The 18494-nt window shown below is 43.1% G+C and overlaps 1 protein-coding gene across 1 annotated transcript in view; it reads left to right on the forward strand.

Annotated features, from left to right (window-relative positions):
* The window catches only part of LOC136632605 (uncharacterized), a 184460-nt gene that overhangs the window by 146187 nt on the left and 19779 nt on the right, over window positions 1-18494 (forward strand). Inside the window, exons 42-43 of the mRNA XM_066607610.1 lie at window positions 10718-10852; window positions 12922-13074. Of these exons, the coding sequence (XP_066463707.1) occupies window positions 10718-10852; window positions 12922-13074 (288 nt within the window). The remainder of the gene's footprint in view (window positions 1-10717; window positions 10853-12921; window positions 13075-18494) is intronic.

Here is an 18494-nt window from a genome sequence, read left to right on the forward strand (position 1 = left end):
TCACGTGGGCCTGCTATCACGCTCTGAAACGGGCGAGGTCCCTGTGGATCTGAGGCGGTTTTGTGGCAAAAACATTTTACATCACTTCAGGGAATTAGTGTTCCGCCAAATCAGCAAGTGTTTCCAATTGTTGTCAGTGGGAAACTTTGCATTGAGTGCTTCTTGTACGCTGCTCGATGTTTTTCACGGCCCGATTGAAAATAATCAGTGAGGCATTCCAAGGGAATGCCTAAAGATAGGACATGCTGAGATTTGTTTTTCTGCACTGTGATGCAATGCGGAAAAAAATTGCTCATGTATATGACCCCACTCAAAAGAATGGGGTTCATATTCATGTGAGATTTGTGTGTCTCGCAACACACAAATCTCGAGCGATTTTCTCGGCCGTGTAAAAGCCACCTTGTGTGTACATATATGATGAGAAGAATTTAATTTACCTATCTGTCTATATAATGAGGAGAATTTACCTCACATCTATATATACAAATGAGAAAACCCTCACTGATTGACTCACTCACTGACTTGCTCATCACTAATTCTCCAACTTCCCGGTGTCGTACAAACTTGAAATTTGGCACGAACATTCTTTAGGTCCTAAATAGAAAAGATAATGGAGTCTTTATTATTAAATTCTGAGTGCAAAAATCCGTGAAAAAACGCGATACAGCCACATAACGGGACTAAAACACACCCATGCGAAGAAGCCCTTATGTGTTTATACCTCACATCTGTATGTATATGTATATATATATATTTATATATGTATATATATATTTTATAAATATAAATACAAAAGCCCTCACTGATTTTTCACTCGTTGAATAACTCGTGATTAAGGGCTTCTACACATTAATTTACACGAAGCCGGGTATGTCAGCTGGTCTGTAGATATAATTATATTCTATAAACAATGGAAATCCCACCCCACTACCCCTTTATATGCTTAATGAAGAAGAGCTGCATATACTCTGATAGTCTTATCTCTACACATGACTTCCTTCACTGATAAGTATGTTGCAACTATCATTTAAATGATCTTGAAGAGCAGTCACAAGCAGATCCTACTTAGAGATGTCTCTCTAGATTTCACTGTGTACTGATTAAACTGCTCAAGTTCACATGATGCTAAATATTTGCAGTAGAGCAGTGAAAAGTAATGTCTTGGACCTCTCTCACTCGAACATATGGTCAGTGTATTATGCGTGCAGTTTTTGTGTGCATAATACCCAGTACCAATCTCCCTGTGCTTCTCACACACAGCGTGAGAAATACGCGCACAAAAAAACGCGGCATCCGCTATTATGGCAAGATAGTGTATGGGTATTGTTGGCACACAGCAAGTACACATGTCACTGCATACTTGCTGCTTTCTCACGCATGAGAGATATGCGCATACCAACTTACACTGATGTAAGAGACACCTTATATTGTAAGTACTCAGACCCTGTAGCTGTCATGTAAAGAATTCAGCACTTTCTACCTGTATAATTCCTTTGTATAAGGTTACTGTAGGGGTGGATCTGAAAGAGAGGAAAAGTCGAAAGAAAAGATATGCGATTCTGGTGCCTTTTCTATTCACTTCTTGTTTTGGTTAACAAGACAAAAACTGTACTGTACGAAATTGCTTTGAAAGGTTTATTTCATGTATTATTTGTATGGTTGAGTCTACACATGTTGCAAAACACTACATCAAAAATAGTGTTGCAGCAGTTCTTAGATTGCTGCCTTGCTGATAATCTGCTGCAGGTTTTGCATGTGGTTCTTCATCTTTTGGCTCTGATGGGAGTGGTATTAGGTGAGATGGGCTTAGTTGCACCTGTGGGTAATTGTCAGGGCTATTTAGTTTGGCCTGATGCTGAGCTTAATTGCTGTTGAATTTTCAGTCTGGCTCTGACTGTGGTTGGAGTCAGAGCATGATCTTGGATCTCTCATTTGCCTGCTGAATCTCAAAGCCAAGTCTGTAATTGTTTTCATTTCTATATTGTTTCTTAGGTTATTCCCCTGTCACACATAGGGTTAACTAAGGGCCGAGGTAGAGAGGCAAAGTACGTCCTTGTCAGTAAGAAATTTCCTGCATTTAGGCATGTCCCATCCCTGTGTTTGCTTAAATAAGGATAGAGTTCCCATATTTTGGTTTGCTAATGTTTTGAGACAGTTTGTCTGCATTTGTGCGAGATCTGCGGGTTATGGATCCAGCACGTCCTGGGTGGACGTGACAAGTCTGATTAGTCAACGAACGAGCTAACACTTGTTCTTTGGCAGATCATTTAGCTTCAGTAAGCATAAAAATGTTATTAGGGAGATAAGAGTCTGCTGGGAGCCAGAAGACTGCAAAGCCAGGTTTGACCGCTGCCTTCATCGTATGAAAGGCAGCTGAGATTCCTAAGAGTGAATGTCCAGGAGTACCGAGAGAACGCGGGACTGTGCTGCAGGGCAACCTGACTGGGATCAGGGGAGGCTATGTAAAAGTACTTCCATGTTGCGTTGTAAGTGAGGCTAGTCTCAGTAAAAGTCAAATGGTGTGCACACCATAAAGAGACTTAATAGTTAATCAACAGGTCTACCGTGAGTATAGCAAGGATGAAAGTAGTATTGATCCAAACAGTAGTGAGATTTCTTGGGCGTGAAAGTGCGAACTATTATTTGGACATTCTCCAGAATGGAGCTTGGAGATTTAGAGATAGCATAAGCAGAGTTCATGCAAATCTATTTTAAATCCCACAAGACATGGAGGGGTTTTCTTTATTAATGTACTGTGTGCATCAATCTGCAGTTTGCTGTTACATTGACCTGTGTTAGAGTTTGAGTTGCCTTATTAATATTGTGTGTGGCCAGCATAGTGTTTACTCCATACGAAGTGTGAAATAGTATTATTGCACATATAGTAATATTCATAAGCGTTAACTAGCTGTAGTTAGTAGTAAGGAAAGGTACCGTAATAACTGCTTTGTTTTCTTGATATATTTTTGTTCGTATACCATAAAAATTATAACTTTTTGTAACTCTGTCTTCTGGATCATATGCTGTGTTGCGCTTCCATCTCTTGTGACATACGTGTGAACAGAGAGTTGTACAGCCAGCCAACGGGGATGAACGATTAATATGGCGACAGTTCATTCCCATAAATCAATTCTCGGGCCAAGTGAAAATGAGCCGAGCTCTAATCGACAGTCATTTGATCAGCACTCATTAGACTGGACTGAAAAGTCATTCAGTCTAAAAGGACTTTTTAGGTCTCATGTCCACGGGCAAAAGAAGAATTAAAATCCGCAGCGGATTTTAACTCTTCTCCTGCCCGCGGATCCGCATCCCATAGGGATGCATTGACCACCCGCGGGTAGATAAATACCCGCGGATGGTCAATAAAAGTGATTTTTTTTTTAAATGGAGCATGAAAAAATTTGGACCATGCTCCATTTTGGTGCGGGTCTTCCGCGGGCACGGCTCCCGCGGGCTTCTATTGAAGCCTATGGAAGCCGTCCGGATCCGCGGGAGACCAAAATAGGAATTTACTCTTTTTTCTTCGGGACGTCGCATGCGCGGGGCACGTAACTGACGTGCCCTGCGCATCCGACGAGCCGAAGAAAGAAGATCCGGCCGCGACGGAGAGAAGATGAAGCCGCGGCGAAGGGAAGATCCGGAGCGGGCGAGAGGTGCGTAAATTCTTATTTTTATGTCTCATGTCCGCGGGGCTGGAGGGACCCGCTACAGATTCTCCATGGAGAATCTGTAGCGGGCCTGATTTTCCCCGTGGACATGAGGCCTTAGCCTTGTCATATTGGGGTTATTGTTTCCTTCTATTTTGTGGATATACCATAAGTCTCAGGTGGAAGCACTCCTTTAACTCCTGGGTACACAACATTGCTGTATTTAGACTCTTTTACATTCTCTGACCAATTGAAGTTGACTTATTTTTGAGGAATGCTGTCAGAAATTATTTATTTTTAATCTATATATATATATAAAATTGAATGTATGCGTGTGTGTCTGTATGCGTGTGTGTCTGTTTGTCCTTTATGCGCTACTATACCATTCATCCAATCGCCATGAAACTTTGGGAAGTTGTTGAGTACACTCCTGGGAAGATTATAGGCATAGTACATTTATGCTATGATAAATAGCGCACGTGCGAGCGTTGTCGACATTTACGCCCCCCTCGTAGATCGTTCGATTTCCATCACTGCCACTAATTCTCTCACTTCGCGATGTCGTATATATATAAGATTGAATGTATGCGTGTGTGTCTGTATGCGTGTCTGTCTGTTTGTCCTTTATGCGCTACTATACCATTCATCCAATCGCCATGAAACTTTGGGAAGTTGTTGAGTACACTCCTGGGAAGATTATAGGCATAGTACATTTATGCTATGATAAATAGCGCACGTGCGAGCGTCGTCGACATTTACGCCCCCCTCGTAGATCGTTCGATTTCCATCACTGCCACTAATTCTCTCACTTCGCGATGTCGTATATATATAAGATTGAATGTATGCGTGTGTGTCTGTATGCGTGTCTGTCTGTTTGTCCTTTATGCGCTACTACACCATTCATCCGATCGCCATGAAACTTTGGGAAGTTGTTGAATACACTTCTGGGAAGATTATAGGCACAGTACATTTATGCTTCGATAAATGGCGCGCGTGCGTGCGGCGTCGACAGTTACGCCCCCCCCCCCCTCGTGGATCGTTCGATTTCCATCACTGCCACTAATTCTCTCACTTCGCGATGTTGTAGAAACATGAAATTTGGCACGAGCACTGATTATGTCATAAATAGGAAAAGTTAATGGGTCCCAACTCGATTATTCAATTTTAAGCACCAAAGAATTAGCATCCAAATTTTACGTACGGAATCTAATTTTCTCGCTTCCCAATGATATAGAAACTTGAAATTTGGCATGAGCATTGATTATGTCATAAATAGGAAAAGTTAATAGGTCCCAACTCAATTATCCAATTCTAAGCGCCAAAGAATTAGCGTCCAAATTTTATGTACGGAATCTAATTCTCTCACTTTCCAATGTCATAGAAACTTGAAATTTGGCACAAGCATTGATTATGTCATAAATAGGAAAAGTTCAAGGGTCCCAACTCGATTATTCAATTCTAAGCGCCAAAGAATTAGCGTCCAAATTTTACGTACGGAATCTAATTTTCTCACTTCCCAAAGTCATAGAAACTTGAAATTTGGCATGAGCATTGATTATGTCATAAATAGGAAAAGTTAATGGGTCCCAACTTGATTATTCAAATCTAAGCACCAAAGAATTAGCGTTCAAATTTTATGTACGGAATCTAATTTTCTCACTTCCCAATGTCATAGAAACTTGAAATTTGGCACAAGCATGGATTATGTCATAAATAGGAAAAGCTAATGGGTCCCAACTCGATTATTCAGTTCTAAGCGCAAAAGAATTAGCGTCCAAATTTTATGTACAGAATCTAATTCTCTCACTTTCCAATGTCATAGAAACTTTAAATTTGGCACGAGCATTAATTATGTCATAAATAGGAAAAGTTCAAGGGTCCCAACTCGATTATTCAATTCTAAGCGCTAAAGAATTAGCGTCCAAATTTTACATATGGAATCTAATTTTCTCACTTCCCAATGTAATTTGGCACGAGCATGGATTATGTCATAAATAGGAAAAATTAATGAGTCCCAACCCAATTATTCAATTCTAAGTGCCAAAGAATTAGCGTCCAAATTTTATGTACGGAATCTAATTCTCTTACTTCCCAATGTCATAGAAACTTGAAATTTGGCACGAGCATTGATTATGTAATAAATAGGAAAAGTTAATGGGTCCCAACTCGATTATTTAATTCTAAGCGCCAAAGAACTAGCATCCAAATTTTACGTACGGAATCTAATTTTCTCGCTTCCCAATGTCATAGAAACTTGAAATTTGGCATGAGCATTGATTATGTCATAAATATGAAAAGTTAAAAGGGGTTGTCCCGCGAAAGCAAGTGGGGGTATACACTTCTGTATGGCCATATTAATGCACTTTGTAATGTACATTGTGCATTAATTATGAGCCATACAGAAGTTATTCACTTACCTGTTCCGTTGCTAGCGTCCTCGTCTCCATGGTGCCGTCTAATTTTCAGCGTCTAATCGCCAGATTAGACGCGCTTGCGCAGTCCGGTCTTCTTCTTTTCTGAATGGGGCCGCTCGTGCCGGAGAGCGGCTCCTCGTAGCTCCGCCCCGTCACGTGCCGATTCCAGCCAATCAGGAGGCTGGAATCGGCAATGGACCGCACAGAAGACCTGCGGTCCACCGAGGGTGAAGATCCCGGCGGCCATCTTCACCAGGTAAGTAAGAAGTCACCGGAGCGCGGGGATTCAGGTAAGCACTATCCGGTTTTCTTTTTTAACCCCTGCATCGGGTTTGTCTCACGCCGAACGGGGGGGCTATTGAAAAAAAACAAAACCCGTTTCGGCGCGGGACAACCCCTTTAATGGGTCCCAACTCGATTATTCAAATCTAAGCGCCAAAGAATTAGCGTCCAAATTTTATGTACGGAATCTAATTTTCTCACTTCCCAATGTCATAGAAACTTGAAATTTGGCACAAGCATGGATTATGTCATAAATAGGAAAAGCTAATGGGTCCCAACTCGATTATTTAGTTGTAAGCGCACAAGAATTAGCATCCAAATTTTATGTACAGAATCTAATTCTCTCACTTCCCAATGTCATAGAAACTTGAAATTTGGCACGAGCATTGATTATGTCATAAATAGGAAAAGTTCAAGGTCCCAACTCGATTATTCAATTCTAAGCACCAAAGAATTAGCGTCCAAATTTTACGTACGGAATCTAATTTTCTCACTTCCCAATGTCATAGAAACTTGAAATATGGCACGAGCATGGATTATGTCATAAATAGGAAAAGCTAACGGGTCCCAACTCGATTATTCAATTCTAAGCGCCAAAGAATTAGCATCCAAATTTTACGTACGGAATCTAATTCTCTCACTTCCTGATGTCATCTATATATATAAAAATGAATGTATGTCTGTCTGTCTGTCCTTTATGCATTACTACACTAGATATATAAAAACGAATGTATGTATGTATGTCTGTCTTCGCAGCAACGCGCGACGGGTAAGCTAGTTATTTTATAAAATGTTAGACCAGGTTATATTCCAGATAGAGCTGTCTCCCAGTTGTTAAGAATCTCACAGTTTTAGCCAAAAAGATGATGAATTTCTTCATAGAATATTACGTTGATATTAGATCCACATATGAATACCGCAGAATAAAACTATAGATGTGCCTACCAGCAAATTAGAATCTCAGTCTTTGCTGCCATGTCTGTGATGTATACCAGGATACAACCATAACCACATGAAAATCAATACTGTAAAGAAGCAACTGCTATCCACAATGTGGTCTGGCAGAGGGGGAATATATTTTCAGGAAAAATATTGTTTTGTTCAAGGCATTTAATTTTTCCACACAAATATGAGAAACCATAAAGCGGCCTCACCCTGGAAATACGGTTCAGTAATGGACATCAATTCATAAAAAGGATATCATGAAACTTGAGCGCAGAGTGTATGAAAAAAGCATCACCAAGAACACCCTTGTAAAAACAATGCATGAAATTCAAAGCATTTTAACCCCTTCCCGCTATATGATGTACATTTACGTCCTGGAGTGTCGGGTTATGTATGAAGAGAGATCCCGGGGTGACCTCTCTTTATACAGCGCGGGCATCAGCTGGTAATTACAGCTGATACCTGTGGGCAATAGCTGCAATCCCCCAAACGATGTTTGGGTGTCCAGTACGACCCCCCCGCGATGAGATCACAGGGAGTTGTGTTGGTGGCATGGCAGCCGTGGGCCTTATGAAAGGCCCAAGGGCTCTCTTAGCAGACTACCTGTCAAGCCATCCCCGTAGGGTGGCTTGATAGATTGCCTGTCAGATTGCAGTATGATGTAATGCTATGGTATTACATCATACTGCAGAAGCGATCAAATAAGATCAATAAAGTTTTACTAATTGTAAAAAAAAAAGTTTAAATCACCCCCCTTTTGCCATATCTATAATAAAAGAATCTAAATCATAAAAGCAAAAATACACATTCGGTATAGCCACGTCCATAAAAGTCCGATTTATCAAACGCATTATTTACCCCACATGGTGAACTTCGTCCAAAAAGAAAATAAAGAATGCAAGAAATGCACTGTTTTGGTCACCTGTCTCCCAGAAAAAATGCAATAAAAAGCGATCAAAAAGTTACATGTATAACATGTACCAACGTAAATTACAGGGATCTCTCAAAAAATGAGTCCTCTTACAACTATGTTGATGGAAAAATAAAAAAGTTATTGTGCGCAGAAGATGGCGGCAGAAAATAATAAAAAAAAATTAAATGTCTGAGAAAAAAAAAAGTACAGCAAAAAAAAACTATACAAGTTTGTTATCGTAGTAATCGTACTGAGCCATAGAATAAAGTTATCATGTCATTTTTGTTGCAGTTTGTGTGCCGTAGATACAAGACGCATCGAAAGATGGCTGAATCTGTTTTTTTTTTTATTTCACGCCACTTAGAATTTTTTTTTAAGTTTTTCAGTACATTATATGGTACATTAAAAAGTACCATTGAAAAACAAAACTTGTCCTACAATAATAAGCCCTCATACAGCTGCGTCAATGGATAAATGAGTTACAATTTTTTAAAAAGGGGGAGAAAAAAACAAAAATGGAAAAAACAAAGGGCCACATCCTTAAGGGGTTAAAGGGCAATAGGAAGGATAGCTTTGCCTTAAGGAGAGCATCTAGGAGCTGTAAGTAGACTTATAAGGCCCTGCATGCTCTGCTGGGAAATATATGTAAATGGTAACATAGAATAAAGCCTCTACAGCGCCACCTATTAGAAGACAGCATTCCTGCCAGTTAACCCACTTAGGGCCAAGCGCCGTAAATTTACGGCACTTGATCCTAGGCTTTAAACCCAGTTGTGTTAAAAATATTGCGGGGTTTAAAGCCTCTGCTTCTGCAATAAATCAAAAGCATGTCAGGTTGTCAGCTGTTAGTGACAGCTGATAACTCTGAGGAGAAGGCAGGAATGGTTTTTAACCTTTTCTGCCTTCTCTATTTACTAGTACTAAGCGCTCAATGAGCACTATGTAATAAAGAGTGAAAGTGAAAATCGTTTTTTCACTATGCGAGATGGTTGCCGGGATTCCCTGTCACAGCAGGGTTCTAGCATGACTCATGATCAGCCCTGATCAGCTCTGCCAGTGACTATTGTCACTACAAGGGGATGTTTTCCATGTAACTGAGGCTCCTATGGATGCCTTGGCTACAGTGGAAAAATGTCATATTATAAAAAAAAAATGTGAATGTCCACATAGGTCTTGTATGACGTCATGGGGGACATAGATAGTAAAAAAAAAATATTACATAAGTAAAACAAAAATTACAGAATAAATAAAAATAAATGCATAAAAAAGAAAGTAACCCAAAGCCGATGCCAACCAAAACTGTCGCCGTATGTGCCCTGTAATCCAAAACCATACATATTATAAATCAAAACGTCCAAAACAAAATGAGGAACCCATTCCTATACTTAATTTTAGCGTAAATATACTAATTAAAAAAATAACTATAAATGTTAAAAAAATCTTTTTTTTTTAAAGCTTTTTACCCCCAATGAGACTAAAAAAACTGGAAAAAAAAGTCACTGAAAAAGATATTTAAAAAAAAGCTGTATATGTCATTAAAAAAACACAACAAAAATAATTTTGGTAGCTGAAGGAAAAAAAATAGGACATTAAAACTACCACGTGAGTAAAATCCCTAAAAAGTGTCTGGACCTTAGGGTGCTTTCAGACGATCGTGTGTGTGTACATATGTGCACACAAAACTACACATCTAATAGAACTATTGGTTCCGTATGTTGTGTTTAAATGTCTGTGTTTTACAGGCGTGCAAACGCGCACACCTAGAAAAGGTAGGTGCGTGTCAATATTCCCCAGCAGGAAGTCGCCTTGTCACTGGCACTGTCAGTGTTCAGTGACAAGGGGACTCCCCATGGGGAGTAAAGAATCCCCTGCCACAGCTGTGGCAGAGGATCGCAATGTTTTTTTACTCATTGCTTTCAGTGGGACCGGCGCTTCTGCAGCCCCATTGAAAGCAATGGGCTGCTGGCAAGCCCTGCAGGGATTTTCGGGGAAGGGCTTTAAATATAAGCCCTTCCCTGAAAATCATCCAGAGAATGTGTTAAAAAATATATATATATATATAGCGTGTCCAGCCGCGTCTTCTCTCTTCACTGCTCTGAATGTCTTTCAGCAGACAGGGATTTAAAAAAAATACTATAAAAACTATGTGCAGTAAAGGAAGCCTCCTTCTTTTCTTTGGATAAAAGAATAGAGATTTAAGTTTAAAATTGCTTTGACCCATTAAGCTGTAGAACAGGCTTCTACATAAGTGATAAAGGAAGAATTTGACACAATTAAAGTATTGGACATTTTTCTACATAATTGCAATAGAAGGTATAACTGATATTATTAGAACAATGCCCCCCCCCCCCTCCAAAGAAATGCAGTTTGATACATTTGCATTTTATGGACATACCTTTTCAACTGAAAAGAAAGAAGAGTTATAGATATACTGTAAGTGATAGATTGATCCACATGCACATATGCAAGATCATGGATACACTTCTGTTTTATGTTCCCACCATAATTTTTCCCAGCAAGAAAAACTGCAGGATCTAAGAGATGAGAACAGCCAGCTCCAAGCATTAGTATGCAAACTGAAAGCGCTAAATAAGTGGAAAATCACAGCCAAGGAAGGCCAGCTGCGTGAGAAGCTGAGAAATGCTGAAAAGGTATATCTTATGTTATTAAATATTTTGGTTTTTGAGATGTGCAAATCAAAACCTCAAGAAGTGAGATTCTTCCATTCCTACCAAGTTTCTGGTATAACAGACAGGCAACACGCGTTAAGACAGTAAGGGTATATTCGTACATGACAGCTATGGCAGAGAATTCCTTCATCCTTCATCACAGCTGTGGCAGAAGTCCGTGATGCTATGCCATTTCTTTCAATGGGGCTGGCACTGCTGCGGCCCAATTGAAAGCAGTGGATTGCAGGCAACCCCCGCAGCGATTATTTTCAAGGAAGGACTGCATATATAAGCCCTTCCCTGAAAAATCATTGCTAGCTGTAAGAAAAGGCTGGACATCTCTTCTATGTGAGTATATACCTGTATATCCTTTTTACTTTGTTTTCTACAGCTAGCAATGATTTTCAGGGAAGGACTTATATTTCAAGCCCTTCCCCGAAAATTATCACTGTGGGGGTTGCCTGCAACCCACTGCTTTCAATGCGGCCGCAGCAGTGCCCCATTGAAAGAAATGGGATAGCATCACAGATGTCTGCCATAGCTGTCACAGCTGTGGCAGAAGTCCGCAATGTATTCCCTGTATTTTCCCTGTTGAAAACACTGAGCGCAATTGCAGATTTTTTCTGTGCACTGCGAGATTTAAGAGAAAAAAAAACGCAAATGAGAATGAAACCATTGAAAATCATCGGTTTCATAATCATTGCTCTCGCATCATAAGAAAAAATTTCGCTAGTGGGTAGGCACCCTTAATGAGATTGTTTTTGCAACAAGCACATGGATTTTTTTTCGCCCCATTCCGATGAATGAACATTCAAAATTTCTGTAACAAATTTGCCATGTATGAATAGTGTAAGTATACCTTAACACTATCTCACAGGTTTTCCTGTACCTTACTATATCAAACAGCAGTATCTCTAATATGTAAGGCTATACAGTATTTCTCCTGATTCTATATAGAACATTTCTTTACACCTGTAACAAATGTCAAAATGCCAAAAAGAGGCAATTATCTTCTAGCAAAGTAGAAAGTATGAATCCAATTACTGAAAGATTTTGTAATAGGCCACTACCTGTCCTCCTTACTCTATTGTATAACACGCTTTTTCAAAGTTTCTATTTTATATGATGAGATTATCCAAATGTGGCAGCTCATATACTGAAATGTCTTCTATGCAACCTTCAGCTACTCTACTACATACTGTATGCCAAGGTAATATTATTGACTAACATATGAACACATTACATCTCCTGGTAAAAGTTGTAACTACTTGCCCCCCATGATCATGCTACAAAGGAGGCAACAGTGCTTAGTGGGTGTAGCAGTTTCGGGTACGAAGCTGGAACCACAGGTGTAAAGGCAATATGTCCGGAGAGTAGTCAAGGATGAGCCAGAAGTCAGTAACGAGGGGTCTTAATTTGCAGCACAAATGGATGAGGCGGGTAGCAAAGTCAGAGAGGAAGCCAGAAGTCAGCGACAGGAGGTCTCAGTTTGCATTACAATTGGATAAGGCAGGTAGCTAAATCAGAGACAAAGCCAGAAGTCAGTATCAAGAAGTCTTGCAGAAATAGTGAAGGAGCAGGCACTATGGAGCTTCATGAAACAATGCTGTGAAGCAGATTAATCATGCGCTGGTGCAGTGGCAGGGTCAGGCTTTTATAATGAGCTTAACCAGGGACAGAGGTGGGGTCAGGACCAGGAGGCAAGAACTAAATAAGTACTGTCTACAGACTGGAAGGCTCAGTAGTGAGAGCCACTGACTGGAGAGCAGGAGGTACCCAGTTTGATTCATGACAGTGGGGTACCATGGCCACTTGACATTTTTTACAGCTGCAACGCCATTATTTTCCAGGCTGTGTATCTGTTATTTCAGTTCGCCCCATTCATTTTATTGTTATGATAACTTGGGGGTCCCTATGATCTCAGCCCTACCAATCACAGTTATAGCATATCTTAGAAATGTGTCTCATGTTAACTCCTGGTAATCACTTTTTTTAAAAGTTGAATTTCTTTAAAATGTATATTATCCTGTTTCCTGATATGTAATTACCAGGAAGCTATTCAGAACAGAAAAGAAGGCTTAAAGCTGAAGCTGCTTGTGGAACAAGAGGTGGCTTTGTTACGACAACAACTCATGGGTGCAAGGACTGCTCTGAGAAGAACACAGGCTGAAGCCAGCAAAGTGAAACAACAGCTAAGTAGACAGGTAGTGTTCTCATATCCCATACTGAACAATAAACTATACACTTACATGAAAACTCTACATCACACTGCTCACCAAGTCAGAAGAAATGTAGTGAATCCAACTCCTGCTTAAAAATAATAATCACAATTATTATCATTTAATATACATTAAGCTGGATGTTTAAATTCTAATACAGTAAATTTGTTATCAATTTTTATATATATGAACCATTTATGAAGGAGCTGGAGTATGGAAAAATAGAGGAAGTGGAGTTAGAATTTTGGCTTACTAACGCCACAGTCCTGCTGTTATATTGCAAATTATAGCAATAACGCTGGCCACAAATATGTACTGTGAAACCAAGTTATATAGTTTAGTTTCTCAGTGTTTCTAAACCAAACCTATGATGATTCATTGTGCTGCACATTAAAATCATAGGATGAAGACAGTATGAGTAACCCCTAGAAATACTACAGACTGAGAACCTTGGAGAGGCTGTCAAATTACTTGTCCGTTAACTTGTGCTTGATTTTAATCATACCTCCTGAATATTGATTATGTTAAGCACAATCATGGTTGTACATAATTCACAAGGAGATATAAAGCTTTCAATAATGAATTCTGTCATTGATTATTTAAATAATCCCATGTATATTATTAGTAAAGAATTTAAGTTTTTTTCCCCTCTCTATGATGCATCTTCCTTTGTGTGAAGTTAACACCTTGCCATTGCCAGTGAGCAGGATCCTAGTCTTCAGCCAAATATATCTGAGGCTTGTCAACACTCTGCTACAGGAAAGACATGACACTACAGTGACTGTGGCAGATCTCTGTTTCTAGTCTGATGTTTGGCAGAGATCCTAGTTTTGCATTATGAGCTAACTAAAGGAGATTGTGGGGGTGAAAAGAAAAGGAAGAAGAGCTGAGGAAACTGAAAACCTTATGTTTTTTTCCACCTTCTGTACCTCTGGTCAAAGACTTGCAGTACGGGAGCTGTGTCAAATCAGCCTCCTATTTAAATTCCTTCATTCCTTCTAGTGCTCATTCAGCTAACCTTCATTTATTTTGTTCCAGACAAAATGCAGTATATGAAACATCAGATGTTTACCATCAGTGTGATGTTACTACTGGCTTTTTACAGAAACGTATTTATTATAAGCGTGAATGCTTTATTAGTAGAGATGAGCGAGCACCAAAATGCTCGGGTGCTCGTTACTCGGGACGAACTTTTCGCGATGCTCGAGGGTTCGTTTCGAGTAACGAACCCCATTGAAGTCAATGGGCGACCCGAGCATTTTTGTATTTCGCCGATGCTCGCTAAGGTTTCCTTGTGTGAAAATCAGGGCAATTCAAGAAAGTGATGGGAACGACACAGCAACGGATAGGGCAGGCGAGGGGCTACATGTTGGGCTGCATCTCAAGTTCACAGGTCCCACTATTAAGCCACAATAGCGGCAAGAGTGGGGCCCCCCCCCCCCTCCCAACAACTTTTACTTCTGAAAAGCCCTCATTAGCATGGCATACCTTTGCTAAGCACCACACTACCTCCAACAAAGCACAATCACTGCCTGCATGACACTCCACTGCCACTTCTCCTGGGTTACATGCTGCCCAACCGCCCCCCCTCCCCCCCACAGCGCACACCAAAGTGTCCCTGCGCAGCCTTCAGCTGCCCTCATGCCACACCGCCCTCATGTCTATTTAGAAGTGCGTCTGCCATGAGGAGGAACCGCAGGCACACACTGCAGAGGGTTGGCACGGCTAAGCAGCGACCCTCTTTAAAAGGGGCGGGGCGATAGCCCACAATGCTGTACAGAAGCAATGAGAAATAGAATCCTGTGCCACCGCCATCAGGAGCTGCACACGTGGGCATAGCAATGGGGAACCTATGTGCCACACACTATTCATTCTGTCAAGGTGTCTCTGCATGCCCCAGTCAGACCGGGCTTTTTAATTCATAGACACAGGCAGGTACAACTCCCTATTGTGAAGTCCCTGTCGACTGACAGCATGGGTGGCTCCCTGGAACCCACCGGCGATACACAAAAATATCCCATTGCATTGCCCAACACAGCTGAGGTAGTAATGTCGTGCTTAATGCAGGTGGGCTTCGGCCCACACTTCATGCCCCAGTCAGACTGGGGTTCTTTACAAGTGGAAACAGATGCATTTATAATTCCCTGTGGACCCACAGCATGGGTGGGTGCCAGGAAGCCACCGGCGGTACATAGAAATATTCTATTGCATTGCCCAACACAGCTGAGGTAGTAATGTCGTGCTTAATGCAGGTGGGCTTCGGCCCACACTGCATGCCCCAGTCAGACTGGGGTTCTTTACAAGTGGACACATGCAGTTACAACTCCGTGTGGACCCACAGCATGGGTGGGTGCCAGGAAGCCACCGGCGGTACATAAATATATCCCATTGCATTGCCCATCACAGCTGAGGTAATGTCATGTTTAATGCAAGTGGGCTTCGGCCCACACTGCATGCCCCAGTCAGACTGGGGCTCTTTAGAAGTGGACACATGTAGTTACAACTCCGTGTGGACCCACGGCATGGGTGGCTCCCTGGAACCCACCGGCGGTACATAAATATATCCCATTGCAGTGCCCAACACAGCTGATGTAACGTCAGCTGTAATGCAGGTGGGCAAAAAATTAATTGGATTACACTGTAGGCGAGGGCCCACAAAAATTGGTGTACCAACAGTACTAATGTACCTCAGAAAAATTGCCCATGCCCAACCAAGAGGGCAGGTGAAACCTATTAATCGCTTTGGTTAATGTGGCTTAAGTGGTAACTAGGCCTGGAGGCAGCCCAGTTTAACGAAAAATTGGTTTAAGTCAAAGTTTCAACGCTTTTAAGAGCATTGAAACGTATAAAAATTGTTTAGAAAAATTATATGAGTGAGCCTTGTGGCCCTAAGAAAAATTGCCCGTTCGGCGTGATTACGTGAGGTTTCAGGAGGAGGAGCAGGAGGAGGAGGAGGAGGAATATTATACACAGATTGATGAAGCAGAAATGTCCCCGTTTTGGATGGTGAGAGAGAACGATGCTTCCATCCGCGGGTGCATAATACGTATTGCTTAGGCATCGCTGCTGTCCGCTGGTGCAGAAGAGAAGTCTGGGGAAATCCAGGCTTTGTTCATCTTGATGAGTGTAAGCCTGTCGGCACTGTCGGTTGACAGGTGGGTACGCTTATCCGTGATGATTCCCCCAGCCACACTAAACACACTCTCTGACAAGACGCTAGCCGCAGGACAAGCAAGCACCTCCAGGGCATACAGCGCGAGTTCAGGCCACGTGTCCAGCTTCGACACCCAGTAGTTGTAGGGGGCAGAGGCGTCACGGAGGACGGTCGTGCGATCGGCTACGTACTCCCTCACCATCCTTTTACAGTGCTCCCGCCGACTCAGCCGTGACTGGGGAGCGGTGACACAGTCTTGCTGGGGAGCCATAAAGCTGGCAAAGGCCTTGGAGAATGTTCCCCTGCCTGCGCTGTACATGCTGCATGATCTCTGCGCCTCCCCTGCTACCTGGCCCTCGGAACTGCGCCTTCTGCCACTAGCGCTGTCGGATGGGAAGTTTACCATCAGTTTGTCCACCAGCGCCCTGTGGTATTGCATCATTCTCGAACCCCTTTCCTCTTCGGGAATGAGAGTGCAAAGGCTCTCCTTATACCGTGGGTCGAGCAGTGTGTACACCCAGTAATCCATAGTGGCCAGAATGCGTGTAACGCGAGGGTCACGAGAAAGGCATCCTAACATGAAGTCAGCCATGTGTGCCAGGGTACCTGTACGCAACACATGGCTGTCTTCACTAGGAAGATCACTTTCAGGATCCTCCTCCTCCTCTTCTTCCTCCTCCTCAGCCCATACACGCTGAAAGGATGACAGGCAAGCAGCATGGGTACCGTCAGCAGTGGGCCAAGCTGTCTCTTCCCCCTCCTCCTCATCCTCCTCATGCTCCTCCTCCTCCTCCTGAACGCGCTGAGATATAGACAGGAGGGTGCTCTGACTATCCAGCGACATACTGTCTTCCCCCCGCTCTGTTTCCGAGCGAAAAGCGTCTGCCTTTATGCTTTGCAGGGAACTTCTCAAGATGCATAGCAGAGGAATGGTGACGCTAATGATTGCAGCATTGCCGCTCACCCGCTGGGTAGACTGCTCAAATTTTCCAAGGACCTGGCAGATGGCTGCCAACCAGGGCCACTCTTCTGTAAATAATTGAGGAGGCTGACTCACACTGCGCCGCGCAAGTTGGAGTTGGTATTCCACTATAGCTGTACGCAGCTCATAGAGTCTGGCCAACATGTGGAGCGTAGAGTTCCACTGTGTGGGCACGTCGCACAGCAGTCGGTGCACTGGCAGATTAAACCGATGTTGCAGTGTCCGCAGGGTGGCAGCGTGCGTGTGGGATTTGCGGAAATGTGCGCAGAGCTGGCGCACCTTTCCGAGCAGGTATGACAAGTGGGGGTAGCTTTTCAGAAAGCGCTGAACCACCAAATTAAACACATGGGCCAGGCATGGCACGTACGTGAGGCTGCCGAGCTGCAGAGCCGCCACCAGGTTACGGCCGTTGTCACACACGACCATGCCCGGTTGGAGGCTCAGCGGCGCAAGCCAGCGGTCGGTCTGCTCTGTCAGACCCTGCAGCAGTTCGTGGGCCGTGTGCCTCTTCTCTCCTAAGCTGAGTAGTTTCAGCACGGCCTGCTGACGCTTGCCCACCGCTGTGCTGCCACGCCGCGTTACACCGACTGCTGGCGACGTGCTGCTGACACATCTTGATTGCGAGACAGAGGTTGCGTTGGAGGAGGAGGAGGAGGAAGGTGCTTTAGTGGAGGAAGCATACACCGCCGCAGATACCACCACCGAGCTGTGGCCCGCAATTCTGGGGGTGGGTAGGACGTGAGCGGTCCCAGGCTCTGACTCTGTCCCAGCCTCCACTAAATTCACCCAATGTGCCGTCAGGGAGATATAGTGGCCCTGCCCGCCTGTGCTTGTCCACGTGTCTGTTGTTAAGTGGACCTTGGCAGTAACCGCGTTGGTGAGGGCGCGTACAATGTTGCGGGAGACGTGGTCGTGCAGGCCTGGGACGGCACATCGGGAAAAGTAGTGGCGACTGGGAACTGAGTAGCGCGGGGCCGCCGCCGCCATCATGCTTTTGAAAGCCTCCGTTTCCACAAGCCTATACGGCAGCATCTCTAGGCTGATCAATTTTGCAATGTGCACGTTTAACGCTTGAGCGTGCGGGTGCGTGGCGTCGTAGTTGCGCTTGCGCTCAAACTGTGGCGCTAGCAACGTCTGGACGCTACGCTGAGAGACATTGCTGGATGGGGCCGAGGACAGCGGAGGTGAGGGTGTGGGTGCAGGCCAGGAGACGGTAGTGCCTGTGTCCTCAGAGGGGGGTTGGATCTCAGTGGCAGGTTGGGGCACAGG

Source organism: Eleutherodactylus coqui, chromosome 1 (genome assembly GCF_035609145.1).
Source record: "Eleutherodactylus coqui strain aEleCoq1 chromosome 1, aEleCoq1.hap1, whole genome shotgun sequence".
NCBI lineage: Eukaryota > Metazoa > Chordata > Amphibia > Anura > Eleutherodactylidae > Eleutherodactylus > Eleutherodactylus coqui.